At 38.1% G+C, this 19,506-nt stretch overlaps 1 protein-coding gene across 7 annotated transcripts in view; it reads right to left on the minus strand.

The window, feature by feature from the left end:
* Positions 1–19,506, minus strand: part of GRIA1 (glutamate ionotropic receptor AMPA type subunit 1) — a 280,772-nt gene that overhangs the window by 129,501 nt on the left and 131,765 nt on the right. For all 7 annotated transcript variants that reach the window (XM_060765501.2, XM_060765502.2, XM_060765500.2 and 4 more), the window contains 2 exons: positions 5,289–5,528; positions 2,091–2,275 (listed from right to left, as the gene is read on the minus strand). In XM_060765501.2, coding sequence (XP_060621484.1) covers positions 2,091–2,275; positions 5,289–5,528 — 425 coding nt within the window. The remainder of the gene's footprint in view (positions 1–2,090; positions 2,276–5,288; positions 5,529–19,506) is intronic.

The following is a 19,506-nucleotide window of genomic DNA, read 5'->3' on the forward strand; positions in this document are numbered from 1 at the left end:
GCCCCGCGGCTATGGAACGCCCTGCCCTTGGAGGTAAGATCAGCCCCTTCATTGATGATATTCCGAAGAAGATTGAAGACCTGGATGTTTAGGCAGGCATTTGGTTAACCCAATGCAACGAATGGTAACTGACTAAAGGACTGGCAACATGGATGACGAACTGGATCACGTTTTTAGTTAAGAGTCGAACTGGATTGGCATTGATGTATGAATTGTGTTTTTATGTTTTTTATGTTTTTTATGCTTTTAACTTTTTACTGTTGATTGTTATATTATGTTGTAAACCGCGTTGAGTCGCCGGCTAGGCTGAGAAACGGCGGTATATAAATATAGCAAATAAATAAATAAATAATAAATTTTTGGTTATGTATCCTATACTGGAGAATTGAGGAAGATTTGTGACTGCTGAATGCCTCTACAATGAAAAAGCAGCTCTCCAGCAATACAAATTACAGTTCATGTTGGAGCTAAAAGGCAACAGGTGAATACAAATAAACAGATGGGAGACACCCAAGGGAACAATGAGATTAATTTGATAAACACTCTAATCCCAGAGTCACAACACAGCAGCTGTTTTCCTATGGACAATATTTTATGCATCAGAGCAAACATATGATCTGTAAATGGATTTGCGAATTCCATCCATTTCTTTTTGCAGACAAGCCTGCCAACTTGCACACTACCACTTGGATCTCTTTTCTATAACTAGATTTTGTTGGTTACTATGCAGTTTTTAACATACACTTGATAATCATTGGTGTGTGTCATATTCAAAATTGATTGCATGGTGTTATATTAATTCGAGAGAACTGATAATAATATTTTCAAAGCTGCTAGTTATACATTTTTGTATAGAATAAAGAGATTGAACCAGGAGGTTAACCACTCTTGACTCTCAATAAGGATTTATTGGAGGTTGTTATATCACAGATCCTAATGTATGACTATAACATGCTCATCTAATAAAACTAGTTTCAGATTTTGAAGAAAAAGAGTTTCAGGTAAGAAACACATGCAATTAGATCTGTGAAGCACAATTTTAAATTTGATGGAAACAAAACTTTCAGGGCTCAAATGGTAAGATTTGTTCAAATAAATGTTATTTGTGACTCTTTTCAATAGTAAAGTGTATTGGAATACACTTCAATTCTGTTTGAGAAAGCTATTTTTGCATCATCCTTGTGGTCTTCTTGATGATGTAATTTTTTATTCATCCAATTGTTTTAAATAGCTCATTAATGCTTTTAAACTGGGGATTTGTTAACAAAGGTGCCTCATTTCCATTCTTTATTTCTAAATTTAGTTGTATTTTATTGTTTCATATACTATTTAAATCGTATGCTTTCTGTTATGCATGGCTGCAGAAAAGCCAGCAGTGTGTAGTGGCTTGAATATTGAACTGATTCTGGAAAACTGGGTTTCAATCCACATTCAGTCATGGAAACTCACTGGGCAGGTTAGACTAAGTCAGAAAAAAAAATATTTATTTCAGTTACTTCTACCCCGCCCTTCTCACCCACGAGTGGGGACTCAGGGCGGCTTACAAAAGAAGGCACAATTCGATGCCTATGTCAAATATACATACATACATAAAAGCAATTAAACAGTTAACAGGTTAAAAACATCAGTACACAACACAAAGGCAATGCTGCTCTGAAAACAAAGGCAATGCTGCTCTGAACAAATCTAGTCAAGAAAAATCCATTAATAGGTTCACCTTAAGGTCAGCATAAATCAGAAATTACTTGAAAGCAAGCAAGCAACAACAACAACAACAACCAGAGGCAAACACAAGTCTTATATGTTTCTATCCAAATAGAAAACTCAAAGAAAAATCAGGATCAAAAAAGTAGGTCAGCTTCAAAAATATCTAGTATAAAGGTCAGCTTCTTGTGTCTCTGAAATTTCTTTGCTTCCATTTCATTCTCACACCTACTTCAACATGCAAAATGTGCAGTTTCCATAAAACCTAAAGAACCATGAAGAATTATTTATTTATTAGCGTATAAAGAATATTTTACTCTTCCATGCATCACAAGTTTCTTTGTTGTTTGATTCCTGTATCAGTAGTACTTTGTGTTAGCACCAACCTTGCTCAAGATGGCATTCAGTCGTTCCGCTTCACAATCCACCACTACGACTCTTTCTTTCTTCTTTTCCAAATTCAGGAACAGTGTTTTGTAGTCCTTTTCTGTTGCTGTCATGATATTGACAGCTGTCACCTGCCAGTTTTTCTCTGCAGCTGTATCCAACACTTTTTGAAGAACTGACAATCCTGTGGGGAGAGATGAAGAGACCAGGGTGAAAAAAGAATAAATTAATTCCAGTATTAATTATAATGAATGGGGGGGGGGGGGGTTGGGCTGCTTTCTCATTTTTTGATAACTAATAGTAACACAGACTTTATAAATTATTTGGGCAGAACTTGGACAAATTATTTTTTTCAACTACAAATCCTAGAATTCCCCAGCAAGCATGAAGAGTGGGGAATATTAGAAACTCACCTAAAAAGTAATATTTCTTAGCTGTTGCTGGCTATTTTACTTTACACAATAAATGAAATCCTTCGTTCTCCTCTTCCCCTTCACTTTGTTCAATGAGTAGTCAGGTAAACACCCAAATCCTCAGGGGTGAATTTGGGTTCTGCTTCTCTCCACTGTTGGAATGAAGCTCCATGGAGTTTCACCAAAAGTTGCCCTACATCATGTGATGGGCTCCATGGGACTCCCGTTACAGCAGGAGAGAGAAGTGGGGGAGGGGGGAGGGAGGGAAATGCTCCTCTCACTACATCTATTGTTGTATCTTAGAATAGAGTTCTATAATAAAGTATGTTTGTTCCTTAAATCAATTCCACTTTAGCTGCAATTGCTGCATCCTTGGAATCCTGGGGTTAGTAGTTTAGTGAGCCCCCTCAAAATTCTCAACCAGGAAACTACCTTCAGTGCTTATACAAACCTCAGGTTTCCATTGGAAGAAGCCATGGCAGTTGAAATGGAATATATTGCCATAATTATTACTTGCAACTTTATCAGATGGGCTGCCGGAAATACCATACATCATGGCGAATCTGACAGTGCCCGGGGTGGGGTGTGGGAAACCCATCACCCTATGCCCCACATCACCTAGTTTCCTCCCTATCTCATCCTATGAGGGGAAGTGTCTGCCGCCCGTTTCCCCGATTAGTCATTCATTTATTTATTTACAGTATTTATATTTCACCCTTCTCACCCCGCAGGGGACTCAGGGTGGATTACAATACACATATACATGACAAACATTCAATGCCATTTAGACATACAACATATATAGACAGACATAGAGGCAATTTAACATTCCAGCTTTTCCGGCTTCATGAGGGTATGCTTGGTTCTGGCCACAGGGGAGCTGCCACTTCACTGTCCACTTGTGACACCAGGACCTTTGATGGAGTATTTCCTCATTCTTATGCACACTGCTGGACAGTTTTATGGCATCATAAATTAGTTAAATTAGTCTCCCCACATAAAGCAATACCTAAATTTCCTACATGACAGATGCAACTGTCTTTCAGGCTGCATAGGTTGACAGCAAGCAAGACCTTAATGGTTGGGAGCTTACTCTGACCTGGGCTGCCTTTGAATTCATGCCCTCTTGGTCAATAGTGATTTAATGCAGCTGGATACTAACTAGCTTCACCACAGCCTGGTAATTGACTCCAATTGAGCATGGGACACATCCCATGTTGCCACTGCGGCAGCATGTGCCAGTTCTATAGTTTTACAATGGAGCCCCATAGGGAGTAGGTCTATGTCATGAGATGGGAGCCAGCAGGCTCCGTTGTAAAAATTATAGAGGAACCAGCACATGGCGCTGAAAAGTACTCGTACATCATCTGATGAGGCTGATAGTCCTCCAGTTGTATCAATTTGGTAGGGACAGTCTTGATTAATTCTGTGTTTTCATACTTTTTCCATTGCTCTTAAAATGTCTCTCTCCTCTTCCTCCTCTTGCTTTGCCTCTTTGTTTTCTGGCTTACTTCATTTGCTACAAACTAAGTTTAAACTATAAAGGTAGTTTGCATTTAATTTATGGCAGGGGAGAGAGGAGAGGAGGAGATGCAAACTACCACAGTCTCTTGTACCAGGTGTGTTTTTCCTAATTCATTAGTTTTGCCATCTTGACTACACCACATGTTATTTTGGTTTTCATCTATGAAATGCTGAATGGTATTATTATTATTATTTATTATTTATTATTATTATTATTATTATTATTATTATTATTATTAATTTCTATCTTGACATTTTTAAAGTTCTGGACTCAAAGCAGCTTACCACAAATTAGAAAACCCACATACTGTAGTTAAAGATTATAAAAGTTAAAACCAACATTTTAAAACCAACATTTTAAAACCTATGTATCTTTAAACATGCCCTCCCACACACAATTAGCAAGGTCAAGGACATTGTTTTGATAAGAGGGACCTTATATAAATCAAATGCTTTTCTAAACTGAAACATTTTTACTTCTCTCTTAAAAGACACTGAAAGTGCCAGTCTAAGTTATAAGGACAGGGAGTTCCAAAGCTTGGGAGCAACCAAGAAACGGCCTCAAAGGCTGGCAGCATCTAGGAGATGATCAGGAGTCCTTGGTTGGTTCATTGGCCCTAGAAAAGTTACACCAGTTAGCATGCCTATCCATTTTAAACCTTTAAGAATAATTAAAATACTCTACTCCCCCTTCAGACCACGAATCACATTTTGCTGCATTTTCAGCAACCCTTGCCTGTTTTAATCTATGAAGATGCCTTTTTTTCAGACAGGACATTAACTCGAAGTTGGCCAAGTTTACTTGCTCATTGATCCAGCCTTCTTATAAGCTTAAAAAAAGGCAGTGTTTGTGTATATGGAAACCTGTATTCATGCAACTAGTTTAACAACAGAAATGTGAGTTTTATGGGGGTACAAGATGATCCTAGGGGCTCATAAATAGCATGGGGCTGCATGTCATCCATGGGCCACCTTCTCCTCTATGGTTTGCAGGTAAAACACACTCATTCTACCTGCAAGTCTCAGTTTAAGAACAGCATGGCAGTAACCAATGCTTATTGAGTATGTCTATATTTTCTATGCAAGGTAGGTCATAATTATTACTCCTAAATTGAAGCTACAACGTACAGGGTTGTTTAACGCAACCTACATTCATAGCATAAATGAGCTTTGAATCCATGGCCTTAGTGGTTCCCAAGGCTCCAACCCAAATTCATCTCCATCTCGAATTCTGCCTTGTCTCTATTTTCTCACACTCACCTCGGTCAGCATCATAAATGTATGTAAATTTCTGGCACTTGTAATATTCTATAACACTGATGAGAGCATCCTGAAGCTCTGGGCGCAGCTGAAGAACAAATTGGTTAGACGTCTCGACGGGGAAGCTGGGTGTTACAAAACAGACATGGAGTGCCCCACAGAAGGATGTGAGCATGTTGACAGTTCTCCTCTCATAAAAGCCAAAGATAGCGTAGACTCCCTTGGAGAACTGTGAACAGACTGGAAGAAAAAGAAAACGCATGTCAACAAGGCAATGGGAAAACAGTAGACATCATTCCATTTTATTCTTTTATGAGTCATTTTCCTTTATAATGTTACAAATGCAGCTATCTTTAATATCAAGGACTCTGTTAATAAGTAATCAACTGGGATGCTCCTCTGCCATCAAAAACATTGTATTTTTGAGTATGAATTTGCTGAAGGCTTTTTAATCCTTGAATTTGTTCAGCTATACAATTTTTCTCTTTCTTACACACATGTATTTTGTACAGGATAGCTTTATAGTCCCTAAGAGGATTAAAATCCAGGAGACAGCTTCTTAAATAATACTAGAAGTAAAAAGTGGCAGAATTAAATGTGTCCCAACACATTCCTCCAAGGAGAAAGGATGTCATGAGAGGTCCCAGTCAATGTCATCGTAAGACACACTTTGGGATTAAAAGATGATCCACCATATCATATCCCATTCACAAAGACAACATGATTCTGCAGTCACTGAGTATGGAGGTTCCTTTTGTATTAGCAATACATTGTACAATTGGCCCTCCATATTTGTGGGTTTAACTTTGGCTGATTTGATTTATTCACAAAATAAACTAATGTGATCTCTCTAGGAATCTTTTTAGAATTCTGGAAGAAATTGACCATAGAGGATTTGAGATTCTTAGAGAAGTATTTTCTCAGGTTTTTTAAAAAATTAATTAGAAATATCCCCAACTTTGTAGAGGTCCTGATGTTTAGATATATGAAAGAAGCATTTCCTTCAATATAGGAAAGTAGTGTGAGGGTTGGTAAATGTGAATAAGCAGAAGCATTACCACAGTATTTAAACCAAGATATATCCTGCAATACAATAAAATATCACTCAGGCTTGTGTAACAAGTAACAGTATCTTTACTTTACTTCAAATGTTCAAACAGGGTAACAATATATATATTTCAATCTCTTTAAATTCAGGCAGAGAACAGAGGAATAAAATTGTCTTTTTAAATAGTCTTGGAAATATGCCTCATGCCATAAAATGATCAATCTTCAAGATAGTTGGCAGCCAGCACTATCTCTTCACTGTCCAAAGTGAGAAAAATGGCAAATGACAGTTAGAACCGTTGGTCTCAGCAACTAGCCAGAGTCAGCAGCCAATCAGAACTCTGGCTCCTGGCATGCTCAGCCAATGAGCTGCTGACACATGCCTCTCCAGTTAACCCACCATATCATGGTGTCCTTTTTCAAATCCTCACAAGCAGTAGTTAAATCGGAAGAGGCGATATTTCCTTAATGACTTAATTACAGTATAACATTATAATGTAAGAGTAAAACAACTTTTTAATGATGAGTAGTAGAGAGGGAGCCAAAAGTGTATTGTCTTTGTCACCTACGTTGCTCGGGTCCTGGCAGATTTTGATAGAAAAAAATTCTTAAAACAAAACAAAACAGTTATGTACAGCTGACATTGCAGTACCACCAAGTCCATTATTTTTTTAACTGGGCGATTTGTTTATGTTGTAACTTAAAGATAGTAAGCTTTTAGCAATCTTCTTTCTGTTTTGTTAACTTGATTGTAGATTTGCTTTTTTTTCTTTTCTGTTTTGATTAAATGAAACTCTTTATGTATATACACTATACTCTCAGTTAATCAGAACTCAGGCAACCAGAACCCTTTACAGTTTGAATGTAAAAAGCTGTTTTTAATGTATAATATACCGAAGCAGTAAAACTGGCAGTGCTGTGTGAATGTCTGATCACTGTCTCCCAGATCAGTTGCTCTATTTTCAGCTCCCACAATACCTTTGGAAAACACTCATATTTGACCATGAGTGATTGCACACGATGATGATATTATGGGGTACAGTATTAGGCCTATTTTAATGTAATGATAAGCCTATATTAGGTCTAGAGTAATGCTCAAGCAACCAGAAAATATATCTGGCATCTACAAATTCCAGTGGTTGCCAGTTAACTGAGAATCTATTGTATATAAAAATATTCTAGAAGGCAAACCTTGCATTTACCACTTTATATACAGAATATTGCTTTACTGCAACATTTTATATAATGAGACTTAAGACTCCGTGGATTTTGGTATCAATGGGTAGTCCTGGAACCAAACCCCAGCAGATCCCTAGGATCCACTATATACATTTTCCCATGTCATGTATATTGTATACATGTGAAAGCATCCCGCCATACAAGACTTTCTAGTTCTTTTATGGAAGGAAATAGATAATGGTTTCTAACAGATTATATAACACAGTTTTTCACACTTGTGTCTCTGAACTCAGAACAAATTTCATTTCCAGTCAGACAAAGTGGTCAGTCAGGTATAGTTGGTACTAGCTCTGCATCTGGAGTTCAATATAACTAAAATCGAAGTTTTGAAATGTCAGATAACCCCAGCATTTCATTTCAATATGTCTGGTTGCTGCCATGTAGAAGATTTGTTTGCTGTCATCAGTCTCCTTAGGAAAATACTTGAATAGGACCATGGAAGTGCGTGAAGGCTAGTATTTACGCATGTCTAGGGGTAGTACCATAGTGGAGGAAAGTAGCATATTTAACACTGCAAACCTCAGGCTTATTTCCCTGTCAAACTCTTTTGACTTCATTCCTATCTACACTACATTCCAATTATTATCCATCAATTCTTAGGTGATGGCATTGAGCAACTGTACTTTTCCCCACAAGCAAGCATTTGACTTGCTCATGGGAGAATACATGAATAAATTAGCACTGAGGGTAGGATGTGAATTCTTCACTGTGAGATACTGATTTTTTTTTTTAAATAACCTTGTTTAGTGGTTTAATTTTCCTTGATCTAATTCCATGTTTGCATTCAGATGAAAAGTGGGACAGATGTGACCAAGGAACCTCAGAGTATGTTTCAGATGGTGAAAGTTATTGATGAGGAAAAACAAGCTGAAATTATTTACTTTCAGTTGATCCTGTGAAGAAAGGGGGGGGGGGGGAGAGAGAACTACTCCCTTCCCTACCCACCTTCTGATTTAACTGAGTGTAAACTACAGCACTTTGAATTTAGTTTCCAGCAATTGAAATTGAAAAAGGGGAGAAATGGGAAAAGAAATAAAAATTGGACCTTTTAACAACAGCTATAATGAATACAGAGCATAAATATCAAATTGGGACAGTTGGGGGGTATGAGTCCCCATGTAAGCCACCCCAAGTCCCTTCAGGGAGATGGTGCAGGATACAAAAATTAAGTTGTTGTTATTGTTGTCGTTGTTATTAGAGCCAGCCTGTTGCATTCACAAGTAAAAAATGAGTTTGGCCATCTTCAACTCCTCCTCACACTTTGGTCATCTTTAATTTCCTACATCGTGGCAACACATAGCCTCGCTCTATTTTATTCCTTCTCCACTGAGTGTCCCCTTCTGTTTCCTCATGGGGCTAAGTGTGTGTGATGTGATTTATCTTTAAAACAAGACTTGTAGAAGGAAGTGCCTCACTTTGAAGCCCAAATGTTCCCTAGAAGCTTCCCAGAAGCATCTTAAAAGCAAAGTGTAGGCTCTCCACATAACCTACTTTAAGCAGGGATGGCGAAAGCATGACCCACAAGCCAGATAGAGTTCTTACCTGCTTTTTTTGCCGGGGGGGGGGGGGGATATTCTTCAGGCATTTTTGACTCCAAATCCCTTTGAGAGGATGTGGGACATTTTATGCAACATTCTCTCCCCCAACTTCATTCCAACTACGAGAGTACAGGATAGTTCACTCCCCCCCCCCCCTTTTTTTAAAGGAATAGATTAAAACCCCATGGCACCGATATTTCCTGTTGTAAAGAAAGGCCTTTTCTGCCTTTAAATGCCCTAATAGACCATAAGTCCCACATGGCAAAAATGCTTCCCATAGCCACAAAGGGCAAAAAGGATTTTATTGGGGGAATGTGGCCCTTCAGGATCTCCTTGGGGCCAATCTACTTCCATGGCTTCTAACAATCATCCTCCCTGCTTTGTGAACTGTGAAGGAGAGATGAGGATGCGGCACATGGCCTTTGGGGGAATAAGGGGTATCAATGTACCCCAAGATGATGTTCATTTTTGAATAAGGAACATTTATAGACTAATAATCTTCAAATTTCGCTTTAATTGAACTTGTTCTTGCAAACTTGCAAACATCTAGAATAGGCTGAAGCACAGCTACAAGAAAGCACAGAAATTACAGCCTTTTATCCCACTTGAAAGAAATGGGAAAAACAAGGACATGAAATGAGTGAAACAAGTAAAATTAAGCTAGAAACATGAAAATACATATTCATGACATAAGCTGCCAAAAATGTTCTGTCGTATAAACAAAGCAAATGATGTTTTAGGAAGTGATGGTTTTGGTTGTAAAGTAATGAAGAAAAATAAAAATATACTAAACAATATTATGCTGATCTGAAGAAGATAAATAAGGACCTCATCACATTAAATGCCCTAACATGTGTGGAAGCAGGGGGATTCAGCAGGCATCGCGGCAAATTCGTGGAGGAATCCATCTCTCTGAGCCCTGCATCTCCCACAGCGCCAGCTCCCCCAACATATGATGGGAAGTGTCATTGCTTGGCTTCCCTCTTCCCCAATGCTGTCCCATTGCTGGCAATAAGAATACGGGAAGCCTCCCATGTTCTCCTTGCTCCATCATAGGACACTTCCAGTACACCTGGGTGCAATAGCTGTACATTGCTTGATGGGATCCAGTGGGCTCCATCCCCAAACTGTACAGGTGGGCAAGGACCTGCACTGCAGAAGCTATTCTGCAAGAACCATTAGAAGTAGACAAATGTTGCCCCTCTACCAGATACTGCATATATAGTCATGGTACTATCGTAACAAAATATCAACTTAATTAAAAAGAGAAACCCAGTAAGTCAGAAGATATGCTTTGGGTACTGAAAATCGAATGTTCAATTCTTGCAATCTCCTGTTAAAAGTGTCTAGCAGCTGGTGATGTGAAATACCACCCTTGTCTAAGTTCTTAGCAATCTGCTCTAGCAGTATACGATCTGGTATAAGTCAACCTCCCCTTTTTCTTATTCCAGTCCTAGTCCTTCAATTTTCAAGATGTTTTCCAGTTCCAAAACCACTTGACAGGACATCTCTCCTATAACAAATACAGGAAGACTATGGAGTTGACTATGGAAGAAGAATTCAAGAGAAAATATTAATAGAATTCTGAGCTATGATTATGAAACTTTCTAGACTTTTCCACTCTGATATACAAGCAGACACATTGCATATCATGATGAGACCTCAGATTAAAACGTAACATGCTTCTCCTTCCTCCCATGATACAAGGTTTAAAACAAGGGATAGCTAAAACACTATCTCAGTGGTGTTGTACTGATACATGCAGTAGCTAAGATATTCAATAATTTTATAAATTCACAGAGTACCTTAATTAGCAGGTGTCAGTCTACTTTCCTTAAGGGATTATAAATAGGTCAGTGCTGTTTCATCTCAGCTTCACTCCAGAATATATATAAAAAATCACAATAATGGTCTCAGCTATGGCATACTGTACAGTATTTGAGCAGTAAGAAATCCCATAGATAGATAATAGATAGATAGATGGATGGATGGATGGATGGATGGATGCCCATGTAAAGCCCTTCCCCTGTTATCAAAAGTGACACGGAATGTCTGTTCCCCTTATTTGGAAGTTTTGATAGTCCATATGATCCTAAGAAACTTAAAACAGGATATAGAGACACTTTTGGAGACACAGTTTTGTGCATTTCAGTTAAACAACAGCTAGTATTTAAAACAGAAAAAGGAAAAACACAGTTCTGTGGCTATTATTTTAATTGAGAAATGGGTCAAATCAATGACAGGAAGCAATGCATAGTTTGGTTGGGAGTCTGAAACTGGTCTTCACAATAAAGTTGCATACAATAAATAAAATGAGAAATCATGTTAGAATATTTGCCAGGTTTTAAAATGTACTTTAAAAAGTGCCATCATCACTGAAAGCCTTTAATATTCACACTGATTGCAAGGAGGTGGCATGAGGGAAAGCTTGTGGGGAAGATTTTAGATTAAAAAATATAACGAGAAGCAAAAACAACATATTTTCTGTATTCTGTATAAATAGTACGTGTGCTTATTAGATATTTTCCTCATATTACTATGGAAGAATAAATGCAAATAAATTCATAGTATGGCTAAATGATACAATTAAGGTCTAGGCAGACTTGTTCTAAGCCAGTTCAGGACTGATTCTATTTTGTTCTCTCATTGGTTAAACAGGTGTCAAGCTTTATAATTTGATGGGTGGCAAACTAGACCCTTCATGAGTCAGATAGCATCAGGATGGAGCTATGACTCCTTAGGGTATCAGATCCCAGCTGGTTCAGTAAGTGTTGGTTTTTCCCACATTACACTTTCTGAGACCTTGGAGCAGGCAAAGACTTGGCTGATTCATAAGGTTCAATGAATCCTTCTTGAGGGCCCCAGCTGAGTCAGGAACCATCTTCACTCATGCCATCTGCATGGCTTAAGGAACACTCATCAAGCCGCATAGGACATATTTGGTCCCTCTATACACAACAGCTTCTGCCAACCTAGCAGTTCAAAAACATGCAAATGTGAATAGATCAATAGGTACTGCTCCGGCAGGAAGGTAACAGCGCTCCATGAAGTCATGCTGGCCACATGACCTTGGAGGTGTCTATGTGGAAATGGAGATGAGCACCAACCCCCAGTGTCGGACACGACTGGACTTAATGCATACACAACTCACCTGTTCAGGATAAATGAACAGAAAATATATAGAGGGATGAGATATAACTGGATATCCTGTTGTCATTTCCAGTTATTGCTCTCAATGAGGACATTGTGAAGTATATGGAAGCATGTGTTGTTGTCTGAGATAAATGCATTGAACATACTGCTAAGTGGAAAGTCACATGACAACTGTGATTTCTCCAACCTTCTGTGTAATAGATCAGGACACATGAAAGTCTGGTTTGTGCTGGGATGGTGGTAGTGAGGACGAGTTTCATTTCCCCTTGATCAATTTTCCCTTTCAATATATCAAAGCTAAATTATCTATCTACTGATGTTTTTCATGAAGTTGTAGTCGCCATACTTTATAAAAGATACTATGATATCATCAAATCCATTAATTACAGTTGCTACTAACTACCCACACTCTCATCTTCCCAGCCTTCCTCAGTACCCTGAATCAATCATGAGCATTCAGTGCTCCTCCTACGCTGTTCTCAGATAATTGTTAATCCCAGCCTTTGAAACAGATTGCAGCAGCAAAGAACTCACAGTCCTGCCATTTCAGATAGTTGAAGCCTGTTGGATTATGTGAAGAAAGAACTGCATGTAGATTAAATAATAGGAGAGAGCAACACAGAGACCTTTCTGACCATTTAATGTCATTTTTAATAACTCACCTCTGTAAACCACTGCAGTAATCTTATCTACACTTACATCTTGGTTAAATTGAATGTAATCCTGGGAACATAACAAATTAAGCCATGTTATATTCTCACAAATACTTTGAAATTCACTTTACATACCAGTTATAGGAAACCTGTGTTTGGAGAAAATAAAGACACAGGAGTATGTTCTTTCCATTTGTTGATGGAACGGGTTTCTTTGACATTACACATTTTAATTAGATTCTGAAATACTGGCTTTATGTTTTATTTAAAGGATGTAACAACTGGAATACAGGCAGGATTTCAACACCCCACTGCCAGTTATAGTTAGGTGTTTAAATGAATATGTTTGACTTCTATTATTTTAATTCTGATTTATCATTAGTGTGCAAATTTAAACAGTTTTAAGTGAACTTGTGTTTTAATAGGATAATTATTATTTATTTTATATGTATTATTCATTCATTTATTTTATATGTATAATTTATTTGTGTTTTTGCTGGCACTCTGTCTAATTCTGTTGGAAACTGCCTTTCATGCCCGTCCTGGGAGAAAGATATAATGAAAATAAAATAAGAGATAAGGAAAGCTTAATTTTCTTTTTCCTGAGACTATGATATTTACCTTTTTATTATTAAACCTGTTAAACATTTTGATTTTTGTACTTCAGAATGCAAACTGATATGCCACAGTAGTCTGAGGTATAGAAGTTAAACATGGTATGTGATATATAATAACACTTAAGAATGTGTCATATAGGTTAGACCAGTGGTTCCCAACCTTTTTTTTGACCAGGGACCACTTTGACCAGGGACCACTCTCCAACATTAGCACCAAAAAGATTACAAATCGGTTTTTGGTCAACTTTAGATTTGGTTTGTGGTGCTGAGACAGAAAATTGCATTAGATAGACCACATCAGCTCTAGTTTCTGATACCGAACATGTGCCATGGTCATATGGGAAGGAGTGGCATGTGGCACCAAAGGAGTGGAAATAAAATAAATAAAGAGGAAGGAGGTTCGTGGGCCAGATTTTCATCCTCACGGCCCACTGGTTAAGAACCATTGGGTTAAAGTGTAAAAGTAATAAACAAAGAAATAAAACAAATATTTGTATTATGCCAAGAAGCAGCAGCATAGTATGTTCCTACTGCAAATAGTGAAATAATAGTGTCCCAAAAGTCACCATACATATGAAAAATTAATAAACCCATATTACATTTAAAAGAAGGCATTAAAAATGCAGTCAACAGATATCTTGGAACATGTTTGCAATGAGTGGGAGAAAGGACTATGTGTTTGTGTAAAAAGATGTGGCTAACTCATAGATAATATTTTGTAAAATTGTATAATTAATATTTTGCAAATAAAGGTACATTTAGCTACAATTTCCCATTTGCTCTATGTGTGGTGACTTTGGGGATACCTGTAGATGCAATCTTCAAACTATTTTCACAAAGAGCTCCACTGAATTTATTATAACATCCTGCATGCTATGCAAGATGAAATTTGTATTAATTACATGGAAAATGTGTTTTTCTTAAATAGAGTAACATATAGTGATTTAAAAATCCTTCCAATTCATATCTCCTATGTCAAGGGGCAGTTTTGAGGATTATAACTTTGCTTGATTTGTATATTAGTGTGTAATTTATTTTTAGTATGCTGCACCTGAGGGCAAGCCATCACATGGTTATGGAGAACATAACACTAGATCAGAGAAGCTGGTGGAACTGTGATCACAAGGTGCAAATGTCTCTTCTTATTACGAGCAACTTCAACTCCTTCACAAACGTTTGTCCTTGTAATGCTCTGAAATAGCATAGGTGCCACAGTATATCTCTTCACTGAATTTTGCAAATTCACTTGCATTTATCTTGCATATTAATATTCCCCCCCCCCCCCCCCCATCCTCTACTTTTGATACAGGCAGTTGGCTGAAGCCAAAACTTCTTCCTCTCCTCCTGTCACTATAATTTCTTACAGTCTTAAAAACAACCCACTAGTTTCTTGTGTACATGTGTGTAGTCTTTTACATTCTTAAAAAGAACAGTTTGTTCTGCTCCTCAGCTTTATTGCGTGCGGATCTTTATGGGGAAGAAAAGAAAAAGAAAAAATCTTTAGAAAAGTGTTTGCTTTTAAATGTGAATAAATCTTAATATGTATTTCCTCAAGTAATATGTAGATCATAACACTTTTATTCTATGACTTTGCACTTAATCACATTTTGTAAAAGTGACTATTACAAATAGTATTATATTTGGTATAGTGTTACTAAATTTAATCTATAGACATAATCACACCATCACATTGGGGCCAAGAAGCATCTTCTCCTTGCACACAGCACGGAGTCCCCCCGGAGCAGGTAGAGAATACAACATGACACTGCACCACGATTTCCCCCACTGTCCCATGGCTTTGTAAGGGCCATCTGATGAGGTACTTATCACCTTCTAGCACAATATCACATAGGTTTAAAGCCATCATGAAGATGACTCTGGCTGTCTAAGTCTTAATCACATAGTTATAATGTTTTCTCACACAGCCTGCATTTCCTCCCCAAAATCTCAGCTACTCTGCACAGAACATGCCCCCCTTGGTGCCTCCTTCAAAACATAATTCCTAACTGATTCCCTCCATCTCTCACAGCACATTGTTCCAACAACAGGCCCCTGATCTCATTTCTTCTTTCAGCCCATGTATACATTTACTCTCCACCAAAAATGGCCCATTCATGAATGCCCACCTTTATTTGTCTTCTTTCATTTCAAGACAAGCACAAAAGCGGTGTTACTTTTGATGTAGTATCAAGACTGAGAGATTCTAGCAGTTGTAGTCCATATAATTTTTTTCCTATATAGTTTGCCTTTAGAAGGTCCCACAATCCTGTTTCCAAAATCTAGTATCTCCCTGGGAAAGATTTTAGCCTACAATCAGAGATGTAAATCACTGTTATCATGTTATCATGTTTATTTCTACCCCGCTTTTTCTCTCCACAAAGGAGACTCAAAGTGGCAAAAGAACACTTGGAGATTTCTTAATACTTTATTTTCTTCAAATGTTGCCAACTTCTGCAACATTTTAAGCCTCTACACAAGAACAAAACACAGCACTTTTTCTCATTTGCACAATATTGTGATACAGATTGAGTATCTCTTATCTGGAATTCCAAAATCCAATTTTTTCCTCATAGATGGCCTGAGATAGTGACACCTTTGCTTTCTGATGGTTCACTGTATGCCATTTTTGTTTCATGCATGAGATTATTAAAACATAATGTGTATAAAATTATCTTCAGGTGTATATGAAGCATAAATAATGTTCACAGTTAGATTTGGATCTCATCTCCAAGACAGCTCATTCTGTATATGGAAGAATTCAAAAATCTGAAAAAATTCAGAACACTTCCTGGTCCCATACATTCCTTATAAGATATGTTAAACTTGTACTTTGCACAACATGCTGCATTCAATGCTTTTGTGCATGTAGATTGCATTTAGCACAAAATAACAATATGTTTGCACAAAAGATCTGTAGTTTAAGTAAAATGAAAGAGTTTTTGGCTTTTTTTTCCTCCCCAAAAATAAACCTCCTGAAATGTGAGGGAAAATGAAATCATCAAATTTGCATTATAACCTTGTTGCAATCTTGGTTAGTAGGTGAATGTTTTTGAATGTTCTTTTGAGTTTTCATATACAAGGGTGAGTGAAGATTTACATCTCTGTCTATGTCTCTGGAAGCCTGTGCCAGTCCGGAAACTGGACTGATGGACCAATATTCTTGACTCAGAATAAGGCAACTTCAAATGAATCCAAGTAAACAACATGCTTTAGGTTTTGATGACAAAATGCATCATTTCTTCAGTTTTCCAAAATGTTTTTATCAACATCTCAACAATAAAATGTAATGAGAAGGCTGCGCAAAACCTTTTTGGGGTTGATTTAAGGTGCTGCATATAAAATACCTAACATGCTGCCTTTCAGTGTATAATCCCTTGCAAGCCCTGTATAGCTATTATCATATCTCTTTCCAGAAAGTATTCTTCCATGAAAAGTTTTAATCCCTGAAGGCAATGCTGCTGCTGTGTCTTTTGATACCCAGGAATGCATTCACAAATTCCCTGTTGCTTTAGAGCCTCCTATATTTGTATACAATAACAAGTATGAAGATCTACAGTTACCTACCCATCCCCCCGGCTCGTGACAGAAAAATATCATTGATAATGAAGTACTTCACAAATGCAACTTTCTACCCAAAGAAAAGAGCACTTATTTTCCCGTTATTTTCTAGTCACTGCATTATATCTCAGAAATATGAAGTATGGGGAAGTTGTCAGAAGCCTGCTTTATTTTGTTGTGACTGCTCTTGTTGTTTTGTGAGCTCTGCTTAATTAATTGCAAAAGTACTTCACTAACATTTTAGACCACAGAAGAGTGTTGTGAATGACCATTAATGCTTGAGTTGTTTGTTATACTGGTGCTACTGGTATTCCTCTGACATTAAATCCAGTCATGTCTGACTCTGGGGGTTGGTGCTCATCTCCATTTCTAAGCCGAAGAGCCAGTGTTATCTATAGACACGTCCAAGTTCGTGTAGCCATCATGACTTCATGGAGCACTGTTACCTTCCCACTAAAGCGGTACCTATTGGTCTATTCATATTTGCATGCTTTTGAACTGCTAGGTTGGCAGAAGCTGGGGCTAACAGCAGGAGCTCACGCCGCTCCCTGGTTTCGAACCTGCGACCTTTCTGTCAGCAAGTTCAGCAGCTCAGCGCTTTAACCCACTGCACCACCGGAGGCTCCTGGTGTTATTTTTATTTTATTCATTTATGAGCTTTTTGTGGGACTGAGTGTGACTTAGAAAATATTAAACAAATATAGATTAAAAACATACAAAAACATGTATACTTGTGTGTGCCTTATTTAAAAACAATTAAAAATCTATAGGATTAAAATAATTTAAAATTTATTAAAAGACAGTCTTTTTTTCTTTCAAAAGCCCAATGAGACAGCGTAGCCAAATTGCCAAACATAATAGATTTTTTTTTCACTTGTCAATGGAAGAAGAGTCCATCTACAAGGGCAACAAAATCCAGAGCTGGTCTGAAGCTTTGCTGCTTTGAATCAGATCCGGATTCTGTCATGGGGCTTACTCCACTCTGCTCCTGAACTCGATCAGGAGAGTTCTCACTGACCAGTCAAGCCAAACACACTTAATCTCTGCTGGACAGCCACCCTTACTCATTTTTTTCACTGCAGTACTATAGAGAGCTTCTGGCTATTGCTCAGCACCTTTGCTAGTTAGTTTTGATTTTAGCAAAGGTGCCCATGTGACTTGGAGGGGGAAAGGTGGGAGCTATCCCCTTTCTCTCTTCAGTTCATGTGTCTGCCCTTACTAACACTGGCAAAGCTGTCTAGTGATGGCCCTGAGCTCTCCAGTACGCCGTGGGTAGCACTATGGTGGAAATCATGTGTCTCCACAAATGTTGTTGGGCTCTGACTGCCAGCATTTCTCACCTCAGACTGTACTGGCCAGAGCTGATGAGATCTGCAGTCCAACAACATCTCAAAAGCTTCACGTGTCCTACCTTTGTTAGAAACACCACATTAGAAAAGAAGTTTGCATCTTCTTTTTAAAACTTTGGGTGTGAAGCAGCAGTAAAAATCCTAGATGCTTACTAGAATGCCTTCAAAAAGAGAAAAAAAGAAAAAAAAACACTAGAGTATCTCTGTTAAGTACTTTACAGAGAGCATGACAGATTGATAGTTACATTTAAAAATGGAGACTCTGGTGTCGAATACATCAGGCATCTCACAACGATTGAAACAGGTAACTCCACGTTGCTATGGATACCCAAGAAGAGCATTCAGAACATCAGAGAGAGAGAAAGGCAACTAGCTGCTCTAGTAGTAGCTGTAAGTTCGGAGGAAACCATATAGCAGTTCATAGAATCATAGAGCTAGAAAAGACCTTGTAGGCCATCCACCCAAGAAGCAGGAAAATCACATTCAAAGCACACCTGACAGATGGCCATCCAGCCTCTGTTTAAAAGCCTCCAAAGAAAGAGCCTCTACCACACTCCGGGGCAGACAGTTCCACTACTGAAGAGCTCTCACAGTTAGGAAGTTCTTCCTAATGTTCAGGTAGAATCTTCTTTCCTGTACTTTGAAGCCATTATTCCATTGTGTCCTAGTTTACATGGCAGCCAAAAACAAACTTGTTCCCTCCTCCCTATGACTTCCCCTCACAATTTTTTTTTGGCAATCATATCTCCTCTCAGCCTTCCCTTTTGCAGGCTAAACATGCCCAGCTCTTTAAGCTGCTCCTCATAGGACTTGTTCTCCAGACCCTTGATCATTTTAGTCACCCTCCTCTGATCACCTTTCAGCTTGTTAACATCTCCCTTCAATTGCTGTGCCCAGAATTGGACACAGTGTGATTCCAGGTGTGGTCTGACCAAGGCAGAATAGAGGGGTAGCATGACTTCCCTGGATCTAGACACTATACTACTATTTATGCAGGCCAAAATCACATTGGCATTGGGTTGTTGTAGGTTTTTTCGGGCTATATGGCCATGGTGTAGAGGCAT

Source organism: Anolis sagrei, chromosome 2 (genome assembly GCF_037176765.1).
Source record: "Anolis sagrei isolate rAnoSag1 chromosome 2, rAnoSag1.mat, whole genome shotgun sequence".
NCBI classification, from domain to species: Eukaryota; Metazoa; Chordata; class Lepidosauria; order Squamata; family Dactyloidae; genus Anolis; species Anolis sagrei.